Source organism: Pelophylax lessonae (assembly GCF_965119305.1).
Source record: "Pelophylax lessonae genome assembly, chromosome: 8".
Classification (NCBI taxonomy): Eukaryota; Metazoa; Chordata; class Amphibia; order Anura; family Ranidae; genus Pelophylax; species Pelophylax lessonae.
Window position 1 is genome coordinate 95,677,595 of NC_138775.1, and position 20,094 is coordinate 95,697,688.

General features: G+C 45.2%; 1 protein-coding gene across 1 annotated transcript in view; it reads left to right on the forward strand.

Annotated features, from left to right (window-relative positions):
• The window catches only part of DDX17 (DEAD-box helicase 17), a 75,940-nt gene extending 70,392 nt beyond the window's left edge, over positions 1-5,548 (forward strand). Inside the window, exon 13 of the mRNA XM_082266174.1 lies at positions 5,113-5,548. Coding sequence (XP_082122300.1) covers positions 5,113-5,522 — 410 coding nt within the window. The 3' untranslated portion in view covers positions 5,523-5,548. The remainder of the gene's footprint in view (positions 1-5,112) is intronic.
• Positions 5,549-20,094: the final 14,546 nt, after the last annotated feature.

Consider the following 20,094-nt stretch of genomic DNA (forward strand, 5'->3'; position numbering starts at 1 on the left):
AAAGGTGCAGAGGTACGTGTCAAGGTCTTGGGATCCTCTGGCAGACGCTCTGGTGGCTCCTTGGGGTCAGTATTGTCTGATTTACGCCTTTCCTCCAATTCAACTTCTAGAGAAGAATCGAGGTAGGATTTCCTGTCGTTCTGGTGGCACCATACTGGCCTCGCCGGTCTTCATACTCAGGCCTGGTAAGGCTGGTAGCAGACGTCCCTTGGAAACTTCCTCTCAGGGAAGATCTTCTGTCTCAGGGACCAATCTTCCATCCTGGTTTACGGTCGCTGGCTTTAACGGCGTGGCTATTGAAAGTAAGGTGTTGAAAGACAGAGGGCTGTCGGAGTCAGTTATTCCTACACTATTGAAGGCTAGGAAATCTTTCCAGGAGGGATTATCATCGAGTTTGGAAGGCGTATATTGGTGTGAGTTGCAGGGGGTTTATCCCTGCTCCTTTTCTTTGTCTCCTCTATTGGAGTTTCTACAATTGGGTGTAGATCAACGTTTGGCTCTGGGCACCATCAAGGGCCGGATTTCCGCCTTGGCTATTTTCCTCCAAACGCCATTGGCGGCAAAGTCCTTGGTTAAAACTTTTTTGTGCAGGAAGATCGCCATCTGGCTCCTCCGGTGCGATCCCTTGTACCTCCGTGGGATTTGTTTTGTTTCTGTCAGTGCTTCAAAAGCCCCATTTGAAAATATTAGAGAAATTCCTCTGCTCACTCTGTTGCAGAAGGTGGCTTTCTTAGTAGCTATTACTTCCACACTGCTTGTTGGAAAACAAGTTCTAGCAGAAAGAGTATACCCCCTGGTACTGCCCTATAGACAAATGGTGGTCAAATCTTCCGCCTAGTGTGCTCCTATGGAGAGCAGCTTAAACCCATCGGTCAAGAAGATATGGAGCTGTGTCCGTCAATGAGCATCAGAGAAAAGGATTTTACTCGAAGACAAAAATCCAGTTTTGTTACTCTACATGAAGATGGCCTAGGCTTTAGGAAGATTGGCAAGATCCGGAAACTGAGCTGCAACATGGTGGCTAAGACCATACAGTGGTTTAACAGGATAGGTTCCACTCAGGACAAGCCTCGCCATGGCCGACCAAAGAAGTTAAGTGCACATGCTCAGCGTCCTATCCAAAGGTTCTCTTAGGGAAATGGACGTATGAGTGCTGCCAGCATTGCTGCAGAGGTTGAAGGGGTGGGGGGGTCAGCCTGTCAGTGCTCAGACCATACACCGCACACTGCATCAAATTGGTCTGCGTGGATGTCATCCCAGAAGGAATCCGCTTCCAAAGATGATGCACAAGAAAGCCCGCAAACCAGTTTGCTGAAGACAAGCAGCCTAAGGACATGGATTACTGGAACCATGTCCTGTGGTCTGAGGAGACCAAGATGAACGTATTTGGTTCAGATGGTGTTAAGCGTGTGTGGCGGCAACCTGGTGAGGAGTACAAAGAAAAGTGTGTCCTGCCTACAGTCAAGCATGGTGGTGGGCGTGTCATGGTCTGGGGCTGCATGAGTGCTGCCAGCACTGGGGAGCTACAGTTCGAGGGAACCATGAATGCCAACATGTACTGTGACATACTGAAGCAGAGCATGATCCCTTCCCTTTGGAGACTGGGCCGCAGGGCAGTATTCCAACATAAGGACCCCAAACGCACCTCACAAAGGTGATGGACTGGTCTAGCATGTCTCCGGACCTAAACCCTATTGAGCGCAAGGTCTCTTAACATCCACCAGCTCCGTGATGTCGTCATGGAGGAGTGGAAGAGGACTTCAGTGGTAACCTGTGAAGCTCTGGTGAACTCCCTGCCAAAGAGGGTTAAGGCCGTGCTGGAAAATAATGGTGGCCACACAATATTGACACTTTGGACCCAATATGGACATTTCCACTTAGGGGTGTACTCCCTTTTGTTGTCCAGTGGTTTAGACATTAATGATTGTGTGTTGAGTAATTTTGAGGGGACAGTAAATTTACACTGTTATACAAGCTGCACACTGCCACAATGTAAAGTTGTGAAAGTGTAATTTGTTCAGTGTTGTCACATATAAAGATCGAATAAAATATTTACAAAAATGTGAGGGGTGTACTGATTCACTGAGATATAGTGTGTATATTTATGTGTACGTACGTGCATACATACATATACATTTTCCTCTTTCGTTTATTGACGGACAATGACATCTTCATTAGTCGAATGGGTTATGCTGCACTTCTTAGGAGTAGGACACTTGGTGGAAAAGGGTTAAAGTTAACAGAACTTTCAGCTATACCCATGGGGCAGTCTCAGGTGGGGTTCTCCCACTTCCTGCTCTAGGATTCATTTTTTTTTCTGCCTAGTTAGCAGTAAGGACCTAGCTCCCTGCTAAGATCTTTGGTCCTGGCTTTTTTTGTCTTTTTTTTTTTTTTTTTTTTTTTTTTTTAAACGATACATTTTTCTTTGTTTTTCTAGTTTTTATTTGTTCAAGTGAGAACTCCAATCAACTGTCGGACTGGGCGACACACTGGATATTTTAGATCCTGAAGGTCACCCCAGTCTGACCAGCCAGCGCGTGCAGACCTGAGCTTCGCGCTAGGTCTGCCACAACACGCTCATCCTGGAGGCACTGGAGATCAGGGAATTTCTCCCTGATCCTTCTCGGTATCCCATATCTGGAGTTTTTACAATCAGGCGTTGATAAACGTTTGGCCTTGGGCACCATTAAGGGTCAGATTCGGCTTTGGCAGTTTTCTTCCAAAGACTGTTGGCAATGAATTCTTTGGTTCGCACATAAGTTCAGGGAGTTCCTCATTTGGCTCCCCTGGTGTGGTCCCTGTTGCCTCCGTGGAATCTCAACCTAGTACTGTCGGTCCTTCAAAGACCACCGTTTCGGAATATTTGTGAAATTCTTTTGCTTACCTTGTCACAGAAAGTGGCTTTCTTGGTAGCAATTACTTCAGCACGCAGGGTTTCGGAGTTGGCTGCGTTGTCCTGTTGTCGCATTATCTGGTGCTTCGTCCTGGTCAGTCGTTCCTTTCTAAGGTCGTGTCCGGTTTTCACCTGAATGAGGCATTGTTGCCTTCGTTATGTCTTAAGCCTAAGCACCCCAAGGAGGTTGCTTTAAATTCGCTTGACGTGGTTGGGGCCATCAGGGTGTACTTGATGGCGACGTAGTCAATTGGGAAGTCCGTTTCCTTGTTTGTTCTGACAGAGGATCTTCGTAAGGGACGAGCTGCGTCTGCTGTGACCATTTCCAGATGGATCAGGCAGACAGTGGTGCAGGACTATTCCATAAAATTCGGTTTCCTCCTTTCTCTGTTAAGGTACATTCACAGAGGGCACTTAGTGCCTCCTGGGCCTTCCGTCATCAGGCGTCAGTGGTTCAGGTGTGCAAAGCAGCCACCTGGGCGTCTGTACATACGTTCACTAAGTTTACAAAGTGGATATTCTTGCATCTGCGGATCCTGCTTTTGGCCGCAAGGTTTTGCAAGCCGCTGTGGCAGAGACTTCTGCCTCTTGAGGGTGTTTCTTTTCTGGTAGGTGAGCTCCAGTTGTTCTTGGTTGAGCTCCTTGGTTACCTGTTTGGCTATGTTTAGCCTTTAGGGGATTGTTTTTGCATTAGTTTTGCACCCCTCATGCTATTACTGCTTTGGGACGTCCATCAATGAACGGAAGAGAAAACTTGATTTTTGTCTTACCGTAAAATCCTTTTCTCTGAGGTTTGATTGACACAGCACCTACCCCTCTGTGTGGAGTTGGGTTATGTATTCTTCTGACACTGCTTGTTACAAAACTGAATCCTAGAGCAGGAAGTGGGAGTATACCACCTGGGACTGCCCCATGGGTGCAGCTGGAAGTTCTAGTAACTTTAACCCTTTTCCGCCTAGTGTCCTACTCGGCGCAGCATAACCCATTCGCTGTGTCAATGAACATCAGAGAAAATGACTTTAGGGTTAAGAAAAAAAAAAAAAAAAAATCAGTTCACAAAAAAAAAAGAGCCAGGTAGAGGGACAGGAGAACATTGCCCTGGTTTATGTGAAATTCAGAACGATTATAGGCTAGAGGAAAATATTGAGCTGCAACACCGCCTTGGATCCTGTGCAAAATCAGGTTTATTTCAGGCCAAGGCAACCAGTTTAGATATTTTGCCTTGCAGAGCTGATGGTTAAAGAAACATCAGCTTGTGTTTGAGAGAGGGGAATGTCTAATGGTTTAAAGGTTAGTAAACCAGATTCAGATCCCACTGTGGGCACAGGGTAATGAATGGGGGGGAATCAACGCGTGAGAGGTCATTGGCTGCTGCAAGATGAACACTGGTTCAGACCCAGCTGCAAGAAGGAGAGGATTCACCCACAGAAAAACTCCTAGGATGGAAGCCCGATTCCATTTATGATTATGTAGCCTTCCTAACATTCAGCAATGTGTTTAGGGGCATGTTTGGTTGTTCCCCTAAACACCTAGCAAAATAGCCTGCAATGGATTATCTGGAAAGCGGACAGAAATTCCTGAATACAGAGTTATGAACAGGATAAAGGGTGGGTTTTACGTTCTGCGCCCATGTGAACGTGCCTCTATGGATGGTTGAGCTCACCGCAGAAGATGCAGTAGCTGCAAAAGATGTTCCTCTGGTTACAGGGAGCGTCAGTCAGTGGGTCTTGTGGGAGGCTTGGTATCAGAGACAAAGTGCACATGCTTGCAAGTCCCTTCTGTGTAAATTCGGATGCACACCAGTAGAGAAGGAAATGGGAGAGAAACAACATTTTTCCACAGTTGCAAATTAATACACCGAGATTATGCTTGAGTTCTGTTTTAAGACTTGTTTGTCACCATAGAGAATTAGGCTGCTAATGTTTGTTGTAATTTGGTAGACCGATTTTGGGAATTGCGTTGTGTATTCTAGCTTACAACAGATACAAAAAAAATGTGTGTGTATGTGTATATATTGTGTGTGTGTGTGTGTGTGTGTGTGTATGTAATGTATGTATATATGTGTGTGTGTATGTGTGTGTGTGTGTGTGTGTATATATATATATAATATATTAGTGGTGTGTGTGCGCCTTATTTTACTTTGTGTTCTCCAAAATTCCCTGACAGTTGTTTTTTATTTATTTTTTTCTTCCCCCCCCCCCCCCCCTCCTTTCCATTAGGTGGCCGCTCTAGGTACCGCACCATCCCCACTAATAACAACCCAAACATGATGTACCAAGAAGAATGCGAGAGAAGAATGCGTGGCAAAGAAATGGGCAGACGTGATATGCGGAACAGAGATGTTGGGCTTTCTAGCAATGGGTCGGGAAGGGACCAAGGTCGACAGGGCTATGGCTATGGAGGGCAGAATACAAACTTTCAACCTACCCAGTATGGCTACGGGCAGGGCGCTTTTACAGCAGGGGCACCGGGCAGCTATGGTGCAGCAGCATATGGTCAAGCACCACAGCCGCTGATGTCCCAGCAGTTCGCCCCGCCCGCGGCCTCTTTACTGAACTACATGAATCAACCAGCTGGTTATCAGTACCCACCCCCTCCCCCACCTCCACCTCCCCCCTCTCGAAAGTGAGCCTGTAGTTGAATTGTATTTTTTTAGCTGGTTTCAGTTTTGTAATGTTTTGTTTTTTTTAATTTTTCCTTTTTTTTTTTTTTTTTTTGTTTTGTTTTTTGTTTTGTTTTACCTTGAGTAAGAAACTGAAGCTGAGGGAGCAGTTTGTCAGTACCTCATGTTCAGTGTGATCCAGGGTTTCAGGACCAGTCATTTTATAGCTTGCTTTGTTGGTAATTGTGGCCATCTACACTAGAAAGCTTTTGAATGATGGTAATTGGTCAGGTCTTTATACCTGACCTTACCCCCCCCCCTCCCTCAGTCCTGTCAAATGTGTGATGCATTCAAGGACTGTTGTATCAATACTTAAAAATCTTCTAACTTTTACGGGTAAAGGCTTCATTACAATGAAACCTTTTGCCACTCTCTTCCCCATCTTGATATTGTCAGTATTCATAGTTCATTAAGTACATTCACTCCCAGTAGATCCCTGTAACAACAGAAAAATTGCAGAAACCTTGCCAACGTTGGAAGTAGGCCCTGCCATGCAGTGGTGTCCTGACCAATATCTTGGGTGGAGAAGGGGTGTGGGACTTTTAACTCTCTTTACCCCCCCCCCCCCCCTAAATACACAGGTAGGTCCACTCGGTATTGTGTTTTTAGTTTGCTTAGCCCTTTATAACATGGCTCTCTTAGGACCCCTTTTCCTCCCATGTTAATTTTTTTATTGTTAAATAATGGGTGTCAAGTTCCACACAGCAATTCCTCTTTAATTTTATATTTCCAGCTTACTGCAGAATGATTTCTTTTTTTTTTTTTTTTTTTTCCAGCCAATTGTTTTTGTAAATAAAATGTTCAATAGTGTGATTTTGTGTGTGTGTTTTTTTTTTTTTTTTTTTAATTTGGTTAGTCGTTACAAGAAGCAGATGTAAGGTATTTATATATATATATATATATATATATATATATATATATATATATATATATATATATATATATATATATAATATAAACAGTTGTGTGTAAAATGTGCTTCCAAACACCCGTTTGTATTTAATAGCAGTCACATGATCACTGTAATACTGTTGTGTATCTGATCCTAACTTGGAAGATTGCAACTCCCAGCAGCATGGCAGCCCCCCATAAGAGACTGAAGGGGGGGGGGGGGAGAGTGTGGTTTACTTAACTGAAGGCTTGTTCACACCATACGTACATACAAACTGCATACACTGTTGCAGATTCCTGCACAGAAAAAAAAAATTGCACATTGTGGTATGAAGAGGACACATGGAGAACCATTATTTCTCTCCTCACCTTCCAGGACGGCCCAACGTGAGAGATGATAGGCTCCTCCCCACAGGAAACAATCAATTAACGTTTGTTAAAAGGCCCCACCCTTCCCTCTGCCTCTCAGTTTTAGATTGTGTTTCTTCCTTCACCTAAACGTTTATGTTCACTGACCTGAAGACTCTGGGAGTCGAAAGGTACCCCTGTGGGCCAGGTTCAGCAAACTGCCTCTCCTGGAAAGGAGGTGAAGGCTGAGCTCTACCTGCCGCCTCCTCAGGCTTCTCACAGGTCGCCCCCAGGTATACAAGCCGTCGGTCACCTGTGGTGTCCGTCCAGGTCTTGTCTCCGGCGCCAGCAGCTCTCCTCCACTAAAGGATTTTGAATTTCCCGCCGGACGGGCGGTTCAAGCCTCGTCTTCAGACCGGAACTTCCGGTGCAACGTCAGACGTGCGCAGTCATGCGGAAGAAGAAGAGTGTGGAGGAGACGCCGGAACCGCTTCTTAGCGGTGATGCAGACTCCCAGGCTATCGGAGCTCGGACAGCTGCTGGGGAATTGAAGCCCTCCACAACTCATCCTCTGGGGAAGGAGGAGGAGGCGCCGGTCCAAGTGTCGGTAGCAAAACCCAGGATGGAACCAGGTAAGCGAAAAGACTTATCCTTGATTTGGGTTGTGCTTTCAAGTTTGCTGGTACCGACTTAAAATATGCCTGGACTAAATTCTCCCATTTCCCTGACCTTAGTCAGACGTGTAGTGTCCTTTCTATGGTCTTTACTTTCATGTTTTGAGGAAGAGTGATACTTATGTCTTTGTATCCTGTCTTTTTTAGAGTCCCTGAGCGGGTCACAAGAAACTTCTACTACTACCCCGGCACTAGTAGGCCCTGTTGCTTCTAAGAAGTGTGGTAATTTCAGGGATAGGTTATCCAGTTCCCACACCAAACCTTTCTGCTACAAATGTATCTACAAGTTAGCAGGGAGAGAAACTTCAGGGTTAATGAAAGAATTATTAGAAGAAATGCTGACTTCTGTTAAAACTGTACGTTCTACAGTAGGTACCCCAAGTGCTGCAGATCCTAAAGAACTCTCTTCATTAGAAGGGACTTCTTCTCAAGAGAGCTCTTTACCCAGGATAGAATCCTCAGGTCGCATTCCATCCTCCAAAGGTCTTTCCTCAGCACAAGTTAGGAAGGAAGCTGGGTTGTCACCACAGGAGAGCCGCTCAGATTCCCAAACCTGCTCGGAAGGTGAAGGGGACAGGGACTCTGCAGTTCCTGAGGAGGTAGAACCATCAAGAAGTTTGGTCTAGAAAACATGCAGGGACCTCCTTCAGGCTATCTATACCTCAGAGGAAATACCTGATCTACCTAAGGAGACCTCAGCTCAGGATAAGCTCTACAGGGGTCTTGGCAAAAGCCCTTCTAGAGTTCTACCTATACACCATTCCCTTAAGGATTTAATCCTTCAACAATGGCAACTACCTGAAAGCAGGTTAAACAAAGCGGGATCCTGGAAAAGAAGATTTCCTTTTAAGGAAGAAGAAATAGGGACATTTCTTAAGAAGCCTAAATTAGATGCCCCTTTGGCACAGGTAACAAAAAGGACAGACCTCTCCTTTATAGATGCAGGTAGCATCAAGGATGTCATGAACCGTAAAGCAGAGTCCCTACTAGGGAAGGCCTGGGATGCCAATGCATCTGCTATGGCCCCAGCCTTGGCTGCTTCCTGTGTGGCAAGAAATGCCTTCTTTTGGATTGAAAGACTGAGTAAAAACTTGTCTTAAACCAAAACCTACCTTTTTGAAGGGTCCCTTTTGTTTGGCTCTGGGTTAGATGACGTGCTGACCCGATCCTCAGAAAAAGGGAAAAAATTTCCTGCCAATCCCAAAAGAGGGTAACGGGACATTTTTTTTCATGGCCTCCGGAACCAAAGACAAAGGAACAAAAGAGAACCTGCAAAAAATTGGAATTTTCGGAAGGGAAGACAGAGAAGCAGCTTGCTGTTCTCTTCCTCTTCTGGCGCAAGGGATAACAAATGATGTCAGAGTAGGGGGCAGACTGAGCCAATTTCTAGCCAGTTGGGAAGAAATGGCAGTCTCCCCATATATTTACTCCCTCATAAAAGAAGGCGAACGACTACAATTTGCATCGATACCCCCTATGACAGTAAGCCTTACAGCTTCCCAAGGACATTCAGAAAAAAGAAACCCTTCTGCTAAGGATTCAGGAACTGGCAGAACAGTTGGTGATAATTCTGGTCCCAAAAGATCAAATCTTCCAGGGGTTTTACTCCCATGTGTTTGTGGTTCCAAAACCCTCTGGAAAATATTGCCTTATAATTAACTTGAAAAACCTCAACAAGTTTCTACTTTACAGGAGGTTTATAATGGGAACTATCTACTCAGTGAGAAAGAACTTACTGTAAGACGTTTTCATGGCTACGTTAGACCTCAGAGATGCATACCTGCATGTTCCCAGCCACCAGGAACATCAGGCCTTCCTGAGGTTTGTGATGGTGACAAAAGGGACAACTCATTGGCAGTTCAGAGCATTTCCCTTTTGGACTAGCAGCCAATCCAAGTTCAAAAGTTCTAGCAGAGTTGGTAGCCCACCTACACACTCAGGGGATAGCCACAATCCCTTACCTGGACGATCTGCTGATTTTTGGCAAATCAGCAGCTCAAGTAAACAGGGACACTCAACTGGTTATGACGTTCCTACAGAAGTTAGGGTGGCTCATAAACCTGGAGAAGTCATCCCTGGTTCCAACACAAAGGCAAACCTTTCTGGGTTTCCAGGTGGATTCAGTGTCTCAAACTATTTTTACCCAAAGAAAAAAGGGAAAAGATAGTTTCTGCAGTTCTAGCCTTAAAGAATGCTCAAACCTGTTGCAGGAGAGAGCTTCTCTTCTTCCATCTGTCCTCTTGGGACAGAAAGACAGAATCTCTAGACGAAAGGGTCAATCTCACCACACAAGTACAGTCTTTGGTATGGTGGACAAATCCAAACAACCTGGGAGAAGGCAGACCTTGGGGTCAGTGGAATCCCATACGGATTACCACAGATGCAAGCACCAAGGGTTGGGGAGCCCACTTAGAAGGAGCTCAGTCTCAGGGAGTCTGAAGAGGCCTGTGCTGTTCTTTTGCTCCAGAGAGTTGAAGGCAGTGGGGAAAGCCTTAAAAGCCTTCCAAAAGTTCATCCTGAACAGAGAAGTCCTGATTCTATCAGACAAAACCACAACTGTGGCCTATCTGAACCGACAAGGAGGGACCAGGTCAAGCCCCCTCCTTGCCCTGACACAAAACATCCTAAGTTGGGCCGAAGGGAGAATAATTTCCTTTATGGCCATTCACCTCAAGGGAGAGAACAACTTGCAGGCAGACTTCCTCAGTTGCCACCTTGTAAAAGAAGAAGAAGAATGGGAACTAAATCCCAACATCTTCTTGTCACTAGTAGAAAGGTTCGGACAGCCAGAGATAGACCTATTTGCCTCTGTTCAGAACAAAAAGGTGGAAAGTTTCTTCTCCCTCTCACAGTCCAAAGGGATGATGGGCCTGGATGCTCTAGCCCAGCCGTGGCAGGCTTCGAGCTAGCCTATGCCTTCCCTCCTCTGATGCTAATCCCCAGAGTCCTACAGAAGTTGAGCCAATCTCGGAACCTGAAATTGATCCTGATTGCCCCTTGGTGGCCCAAGAGGCCTTGGTTTGCCATGCTGAAAGCCATGTCAATAGTTTGCCCTTGGAAGCTCCCCATTTCCCCAGACCTACTGTTTCAGGGACCAGTTCTATGTCAGAATCCAGAATTCTTTCAACTGACAGCCTGGTTACTGAGCGCCAACTCTTAATTGCAAAGGGATGTTCAGAAAGAGTCGTAGACACTCTTTTACAGAGCAGAAAACCAGTCACTTGGAATATTTACTTGAAAGTATGGAAAAAAATTTGTGCCTGGCATAGGCAAAAGGAATTTGCCTCTACCTCTCTTCCTAAGATTCTAGAATTCTTGCAGGGCGGAGGAGATAAGGGTGTGGCTATTAACACCCTTAAGGTAAAAATAGTGGCTCTTTCGGTATTTTTGGACATTAGTCTGGCAAAAGAGCCGTTAATCAAAAGATTTTTGTTAGGTAGGCATAGGGTTACCCCTATTACTAGAAACCGGTTCCCCCCTTGGGACCTGACCAGGGTCTTAGAGGCATTTTCTAAGGACCTGTTTGAACCTTTATAGAAATCTCCTTTAAACTTTTGTCTTTAAAAGTGGCCTTCCTGCTAGCCATTACTACAGCAAGAATAGGTGATCTTCAAGCTCTTTTCATAAAGGAACCTTTTTTGTTGGTTTTTCCAGATAGGATTGTCCTAAAGCCAGCTCCTCTGTATTTACCTGAGGTGGTATCCTCATTACATAGGTCACAAGAAATAAATCTGCCCTCCTTCTGTGATAAAACCAAAGAATAGGAAGGAATGGGAATTCCACTGTATTGATGCAAGAAGAGCCCTTCTTACTTACCTAGAAAGAACCAAAACCTTCAGGAGATCCAATCACCTTTTAGTCCTTCATTCTGGGCCTAGAAAAGGGTTGCAGGCTTCTAAGCCTTCGGTAGCTAGGTGGATTATACAGGCAATTACCACCTCCTATGAGTCATCAGGCATTCCTGCTCCAATTAAGGTTAAAGCGCACTCAACAAGGGCCATTGCTACATCCTGGGCCGAGAAAGCCGGAGCATTATGGGAACAGATCTGCAGTGCAGCCACCTGGTCCAGTCATGACACCTTCCTGAAGCATTACCGTGTAGAAGTACTGTCCCAACAAGACCTAGAATTTGGCCGAAGGGTCTTACAGGCAGTGGTCCCACCCTAAGGTAGGCATGAAGGTAATATATTAGCCTCTCACATTGGGCTGTCCTGGAAGGCGAGGAGAGAAAACCTACTGTTAGTTCAACGGTAACAGTCTTTCTTACGAGCCTTCCAGGACGGCCGGCCTTCCCGCCCTTGTTAAAAGGGTGTGAATATTATGGATAAACTTAGGAGGTACATACCTATAGAATTATGAAGAACCCTTCCCTCGGAATTGGTTGTGGCAGATACTTTTTTTTACCGCAGAGGGAAGGGTGGGGCCTTTTAACAAACGTTAATTGATTGTGTTTCCTGTGGGGAGGAGCCTTTCATCTCTCACATTGGGCCGTCCTGGAAGGCTTGTATGAAAGACCGTTACCAGTGAACTAACGGTAGGTTTTTGACCATGTGCAGAAAAACAGGTGTTTCTGCACTGTGGTGTGAAAGAGGCCTGAACATCCCAGGACACTGAGTATCTTCATACGTATGAGTTCGGCTGCTACCTTCAGTTGGTTTGACACAAGCAAAAAACTGAAAATATGCATAGTTTGAATGGGATGGTCTTGTGTGCGTGTTTTTTTTTTTTTTTTTTTTTTTTTTTTTACCAAGGTCCTAAAATGCTGGCTATTTCTTTGCAGTCTCTCTGGACACAAATGGCAAATGTCCCTGTTGGAAGGATTTCTATTATTGGTACTTGGTGGTAGGTGAGAAGGTTCCATTGTTTCCTGGTCCCAAATGTACTTGTGTGTTCCCCCTTCCTTTTGACTGAAGTTCTTACATTGCAGTCTTGAAAGCTTTTGGCTGTCAAAGGCAGGGAAGATGAGTCCTGGGAACACAAGAGCGCTACAGTGCATGCCAGTGGTTACAGGTGGAGTGAAGTTGGCTAGCAGCCACCATATTGACTTCCTATACAACAGAACCATCTGGTTTACTGGGTCAATGTGCTCTGTGGAGGATCTTGGCTTGGATAAGTACTACTGTACACCACTTACATGGAGGTGGACCACAGATGGAAAAGACAGGACATAGTGAGTTACAAGCTGCTACTTTGTTCTGATGGTACAGGGACTGCTCATTAGTATGTCATCCTGTATTGTAAGTAGGCCATGTATTTGCAGTGGTGGAAAGCATTCCCATATTTCGGGGTAATGAATTAAAATTCAAGGAGGTCCGGTCGCTAAAATTTTCTTTGGGCCGAGGTCCAAATCTCAAGTCTGTGTCCATCACAGTATTCCTTTACATCTGGTGTCCCCATGACAGTGCCACCTTACATCAGGCATTCCCGTCAGAGTGCCCCCTACACCACCAGGTATCCCCATCACAGTGCCACCTTACGTTAGGCATTCCTGTCAGAGTGCCCCCTTACATCAGGTGTCCCCATCACAGTGGCACCTTACATCATTGGGCCGAGGTCCAAATCTCAAGTCTGTGTCCATCACAGTATTCCTTTACATCTGGTGTCCCCATGACAGTGCCACCTTACATCAGGCATTCCCGTCAGAGTGCCCCCTACACCACCAGGTATCCCCATCACAGTGCCACCTTACGTTAGGCATTCCTGTCAGAGTGCCCCCTTACATCAGGTGTCCCCATCACAGTGGCACCTTACATCAGATGTCCCCATCACAGTGGCACCTTACATCAGGCATTCCCATCAGAGTGCGCCCTTACCATAAATTGTGCCCGTCAGAGTTCCCCTTAACATAAAATATGCCCATCAGTGTGTCCCACAGCATAAATATGCCCATCAGCTTGCCACTTAACATAAAATATGCCCATTAGCGTTCCCCTTAGCATAAAATTTGCTCATCAGCGTGACCCTTATTTTCTTGTTCCAAAATTTTATTAAGAATAAAAGAAGTAACAAATGAGAAACAAACAGTGGTACAGCTTTCGGTACAAAGCACGGTATGAAACTGTAGGTACCAGTGCTATATATAAAATAACATTGAATTTCACAACCATAGTATGGAAGCAAGAAGCGTTGCAAATTTGCAAACGGAAGCAATATGCAACTAGGGTATAACGTAACTAACGGGAAGTAAAATGTAATTTGTAGGGGATTCGAAATGGAAGGATTGGGAAGACAAGGATTTCGGGCACACCATATCTATAAAATCAAATTTTTATTTATTATTCAATTAAAATTGAAAATCTTATATACATTCCTGTGTTGGATTAGAAACAGGACCTATAGACGGTCCATAAGATAATGCATATACGGTTCACAGTAGATGAAATCACAGTTTTCATACAGAATAATAGAATAATATATAACATATGTTAACAGTTTGAACAGTCACAACATTATACTTCACATCAGGAGATTCCTGCTGACGGATACCCGAGTAACTGAGGTGCCGGCCAACCGGATCAACTGATGTCGTATTCAGATGTTCACAATAATAGGTTTAGTTTTTGCTCAACATGTTTCGCTTTGCTTCAGAAAGCTTCGTCTGGAGCTATTACTAGACATTTCTGCATAATAAAATGGATAAGCTTTTAGAAAAGATATGCAAATAACAATGGTAGATAATTATTATACAGACAGATTATTACACATATTCAGAAAATATATATTGTGTTACACAATTTGTCTACTATATCTCAACACATGAGACATTCTATCATTACATACCTGATCATATCAGAGACCAGAAACAACTATAGGGCATTAGCAGGGCGACCAGCCTGTAACTATATGTGGGAATCTACACCGTATAATGGATTATTTGATAGTACAAATTTATATTCCATTAATTTACTATACGTAAAAAAGGTGTTAGAATATTTGAAAACCATAAAAAATGTCTAAAACACTAGCAGCGCTAAATATAGGACTAAAAGGTACTTCAACAAGAGTCCTTCAAAAAATATATGTACAATCCAGTCTGAAACAGCGTGTGTCAAATACAGTCCATCAGAAAGGTAAGGGAGTGAGGGATCTTGACTTATCCACCAGACTTCCACCACCAACCGGTGCTCCCCCCCTATTCTTAAAACTCACCAGACAATGGGTGAAAATAATCCTTCAAATTATCCACCAATCAGCGGGTGTAGGACTCCAGACTTGGACTGCTAACTCTTTCCTTCCAACGTTACTCCATTCAAAACCACATGTAAATGAATAGAGTGGGGGCGACAATAGTGTAATTCCGCACAAAATTTATTAAATAAAGGAAAAAAACAAATTGAGCCCCTCTCCCCTCCAGATGTCTACTTACAGGAAGGCCGTTAATGAAGGCATTGAGTAAATGTATACGCTGGATGGCCACCAATTCCTTAATACCAAGGAAACCTGGAAGATGTCCGGCGTGATGTTAATGTGATGGGCGACCGCGCACTACAGCTCTGCCGCGTTTTGTCGTGGAGACTTCTACCGAGAGCATGTGTGCGCGGCGCGGTCGGTCTCTATTTATAAAAACGCCGGCGCGCATGCCCAGGCATTCATATTGTCCCAGCAGAGAATAGCACAAAAGTATATTACCTACAAGGTGCCTGAAAGATAGCATGCAGTACAAGTAAGTGGGGCTATTTAAAAAAGCGGCTTACCACTAGCCATAGAACTGAATATCTGCTGTGTTTGTAGTCACAGCCAATAAGACCCAGCAGTTTCTATTCTGTGAAGATAATAGTATTGTAATGACAACGCTAGATAAGCCTATGCATGGTGGAAAAGGCAGAAGCGATAGCGTGTTCACTCACCCCACATCGAGCTCCTGTTCACCAACAAGTATTTCCTCCCCGGATGGGGAACCGCCGCCATACTAGGGCATGTACAGGCCCCCTAAATGGTGTAGATTCCGGGCGGTTTGTCTATGACGTCGCCGCCCCGGCCACTCCCCCAGATATGACGCGGTGACGTCCGGCGGAAGCACGCCCTAGGTCCGCCGTCACTACCAATGGGGGCGAGTGGGCATGATGAGCAGGAACTGCCCTCATATCCCACTCCAGTGCCACAGGACATATCCCAAAATGGGGCGGGACAGACTTGCGGCCGTTCTGGCCGCACATATGTCAACAATGGCAGCCGACTCCTCCATGTCCTACAGCGCCTCCAGTGGTCCCAGATATAACAGCATGAAAGAGTAACATCAAATAGAATATGATTATAGCACATAATGATGACAAACGAATCGGCATATATTAGAAGTGTATGCATTGATATGAGCTGAATTACCGATTACCTACATAGACACATTAATTTAATACTTAAGATCTTTATATGCTGTATATTTGTGTAACAATAAAGTTATAATGATATGGTATGTCCTACAAAATGTAGTCATTCCTTCCAGAAGGATTATGCAATTCATGCATTATTTGGAAACATTCCTCATCAATTTCCCTAGCAGAATCAGAACTTTGTACACCATATTCTCTTTACTGGCATAAGTTTAGAGATGTTTATTTAAGGATATTATGCCCTTATAAAGCTCAATCTAGAGATTAAAAGGATTGGGTACTAGATGTACTTAATGATTTTTGGAATCTGCTTGATCACGCATTATGTCACGGGGGGAGACGATCACCCGGGTATACGAGCCTGTAAGAAGACTGTTGTGGCCATTATCCCCATAGTTTTACGATTTATCTGAAAGGTATAATAGATCATTCATTCTTTTATAGGAACGGTCGATATGACTGAGTTTCATTTAAACCGGGTTTGCGGGTGGCATTTAGGCATTCTATCCAGAGTGTTTCTCTCTGTAGAATCCTTTTATCCCAGTTTCCACCTCGTGGGTCTTGGGGGGATAATTTCTAACACAAAAAATCATGTTGAGCAAAAACTAAACCTATTATTGTGAACATCTGAATACGACATCAGTTGATCCGGTTGGCCGGCACCTCAGTTACTCGGGTATCCGTTAGCAGGAATCTCCTGATATGAAGTATAATGTTGTGACTATTCAAACTGTTAACATATGTTATATATTATTCTGTATGAAAACTGTGATTTCATCTACTGTGAACCGTATATGCATTATCTTATGGACCGTCTATAGGTCCTGTTTCTAATCCAACACATGAATGTATATAGGATTTTCGATTTTAATTGAATCTTAAATAAAAATTTGATTTTATAGATATGGTGTGCCCGAAATCCTTGTCTTCCCAATCCTTCCATTTCGAATATTCAATTAAGGATAGGGGCACCACCCAAGAATACAATACATATGCCCAGATTGCTGCTGTCTGTAGGCATATTTTTCAATAATTTGTAGGGGAGATGGGAATGTTGCTATCGTCTCCCTTGTATAATGTAAAGCATAAGGGCCGTTGCTGTTTTGCCACCCCAATAGAGGACAATGCCAAAGAGCAAGAGGAGTCTGGGAGACCGTGATATATGGGAGGGGTGGAAGTTAATCAAGGTCAGCCTGAAGGGAGGGGGGGGGAGACAAAAAAAAAGGGCGGGGGGTCAGGGGAGGTAGAAGAGGAAAAGGGGAAGCCGGGTCTGAGGTGAGGCTAAGGATAAAGGGAAGGTATGGGGTGTGTGTGTCTCCCCCAGGGGAGAGGGGACTGGCACGGCCCGTGATTACAGACCAAAACTCTGTCATGGGCGTGCGCAGTAAGGGAATGTCAAGGCCAGGGGGAAGGAAATGGGTAATCTGGGGAGTCCGGAGTTTTTCAAATTTTGGAACAGTGTCCTGGAGGACCTTTATTTTATGCTAAGGGGCACGCTGATGGGCAAATTTTATGTTCAGGGACACGCCGATGGGCATATTTTATGTTAAGAGCAATGCTGATGGACACGGTTTTGTTTTGCCCATCAGAGTGCCCCCTAACATAAAATGTGCCCATCAGCGTGCCCCTTATTTTATGTTAAGAATCACGCTGATGGGCAAATTTTATGCTAAGGGGCACGCTGATGGACACGTTTTATGTTAGGGGCACTCTGATGGGCAGAACAAAATATGCCCATCAGCGTCACCCCTAACATAAAATATGCCCATCAGCATGCCCCTTAGCATAAAATTTGCCCATCAGGGTGATCCTTAACATAAAATAAGGGGCAAGCTAATGGTCACATTTTGTTAGGTGGCACACTGATGGGCACTTTTTGTTAAGGGGTACGCTGATGGGCACAACAAAATGTGCCCATCAGTGTTGCTCTTAACATAAAATGTGCCTATCAGTGTGACCCTTAACATAAAATAAGGAGCATGCTCATGGGCACTTTTTATGTTAAGGGGCACTGTGATGGGCACATTTTATTTTATGGGGCACTCTGATGGGTACAGTGTGCCCCTTAACAAAATATGATGGGTACAGTGTGCCCCTTAACAAAATATGTCCAACAGTGTGCACTTCAACAATTCTTCTCATCAGCAATCCTTTTTAAAATGTACCCCACATACCTTTTGGGGCAGGAGTCACGAGATATACATAGCCAGGAACCATGAGCAGCAGGGGGGTGGGGCGCACGTGATCCACGCCCCAATTTCGGCCCAGCTGGGAGCCGCAGTAAGAAGCAGGGGGGTGGGGCGCATACATGACGTCACGCCCCAACTCGTGGCCCAGCTTGGAGTGAGAGCCATACACCGGGAGAAACAATAAGAAGCAGAGGGGCGGGGCGCACACACAGGACGTCACTGGTTGCTGGGACACCTGCGGTCCCAGCAAACCAATGACTGCTCGTAGGTGGCAGGCCTGACGGTCTGGGCAGAAGCATGGTACGGTTCGTCCGCGGGCCACCATTTAATGATGGCTGCCATATTTCTTTATCATGTTAGAAGGAACCTGGACTGGAGCTTCACTTGCACTGTAAAAGCGGGTCAGTTTGTTCTGTAATAGCTTGTGTATTCCACTCACTGGAGTCTGGTCTTTTTAGGACACTAGGCAGGAAAAAGCTTTCACCATGCCTATGGGGCTGTACCTGCAGGTATAACCCCACACACTCTGCTACAGCCCTCAGTTTGTTTCTGCCTAGTTTAGGAGTAGGACCTAGTTCCCTGCTGGGACTTCGGTCTTAGCTGTTGTTTTTTGGGAACCTGTTTTTGTGCTTTTATTTTTTAAGTAGAGTTCCTGGAGAACTACAAGCAAGACTGGATATTCTAGATCTTTAAGGTCTCCCAGCCTGGCCAGCAAGTGTGCGCAGGTTATAGTCCATCACTATGCCTTGCCACGACAGAGCCCCGATGGCAGGGGACGCGAATGACCTGAGTACCCCATGGCTGGCAGCGCCCCCCCCCATCCCAGGTGGGAGGTAGTCTGCTCGGAGCGGCACCCACCGGATCTGTGGTATGGTAACTAAGAGTCCTCCCATGTCTCTGGCGGTCTCTAGGTGGATGTTGGCCCCCTTCATAGAATAGTCGGACCCTCGGGTATCCCTCGGCTCCCCTTGCCTCGGACACACCAGGCCTCCCCCTTCAGCTCCCCCCCCCCCCCCACTACAGGTTCCTACCTTTTTGGGGGGTATTTTTTTGTGGTGGGGTCCCCTCCATGGGACCATCTGATGCTTTTGTCAGTAAACCCCCCGGGGGCCCTGGAAAATGCGCCGTGGTGGCCGCCACTTTGCTATAGACTTGCCCTGCATTAATGTCTGAATCCCTCATTGTAATGTATGGGCAGCCATTTTCTAAATCTTCATTCTATCAGAAGGTTGCCTTTTTGGTGGTTATCACTTCTGTCCGCAGGGTGTCTGAACTGGTAGGATTGTCTTACCGTTCAACTTATTTGGTGGTCCACAGAGATAAAGTGGTACCTCAACCTAATCAGTCATTTCTGCCAAAGGTGGTTTCTGATTTCCATTTCAATGAATACATTGTGCTCCCTTCACTCTGTCCTAAGCCCAAGCATCCCAAGGAAATTGCTTTGTATTCTTTGGATGTGGTTCGGGCAGTTAGAGTTGACCTGGCGGCTACTGAATCTTTCAGGAAATCACTCTTTTTGTCCTCACTGAAGGACCTAGAAAAGGATTGGCTGCGTCTGCTGGCAATTGGTGTTGAATACAAAAGTGATGCAAGGATCCCACACTGAGTACAGTAGAGAAATGTTTCTAGGCATGCTAGAAAAATGGGGAATCACCAAAGACCGAGTGATGCTTGTGCTGCGAGACAGCGGAGCGAACATGGTTAAAGGTATGAGACTTGCTGAAGTGTCAGACCTCAGTTGAATGGCACACACCCTCCAACTGGTGGTAAATGATGGTCTGTCAAACCAAAAAGCTTTGCTGGACATTACTATGCTGAAGAAGTGCGCAGGCCATTTCCACTATTCTGTTCTTGCCAAACAGCGACTGAGGTGCATTCATGATGAGACCAAGATCAACTTGTACCAGAGTGATGGGACGAGAAGAGTATGGAGAAGGAACGGAACTGCTCATGATCCAAAGCATACCACCTCATCAGTGAAGCATGGTGGTGGTGGTAGTGTCATTAATAATATAATAAATTGTATTTATTGATGATGTGACTGCTGACAACAGCAGCAGGATGAATTCTGAATTCTGTTTCGGACAATATTATCTGCTTATATTCAGCC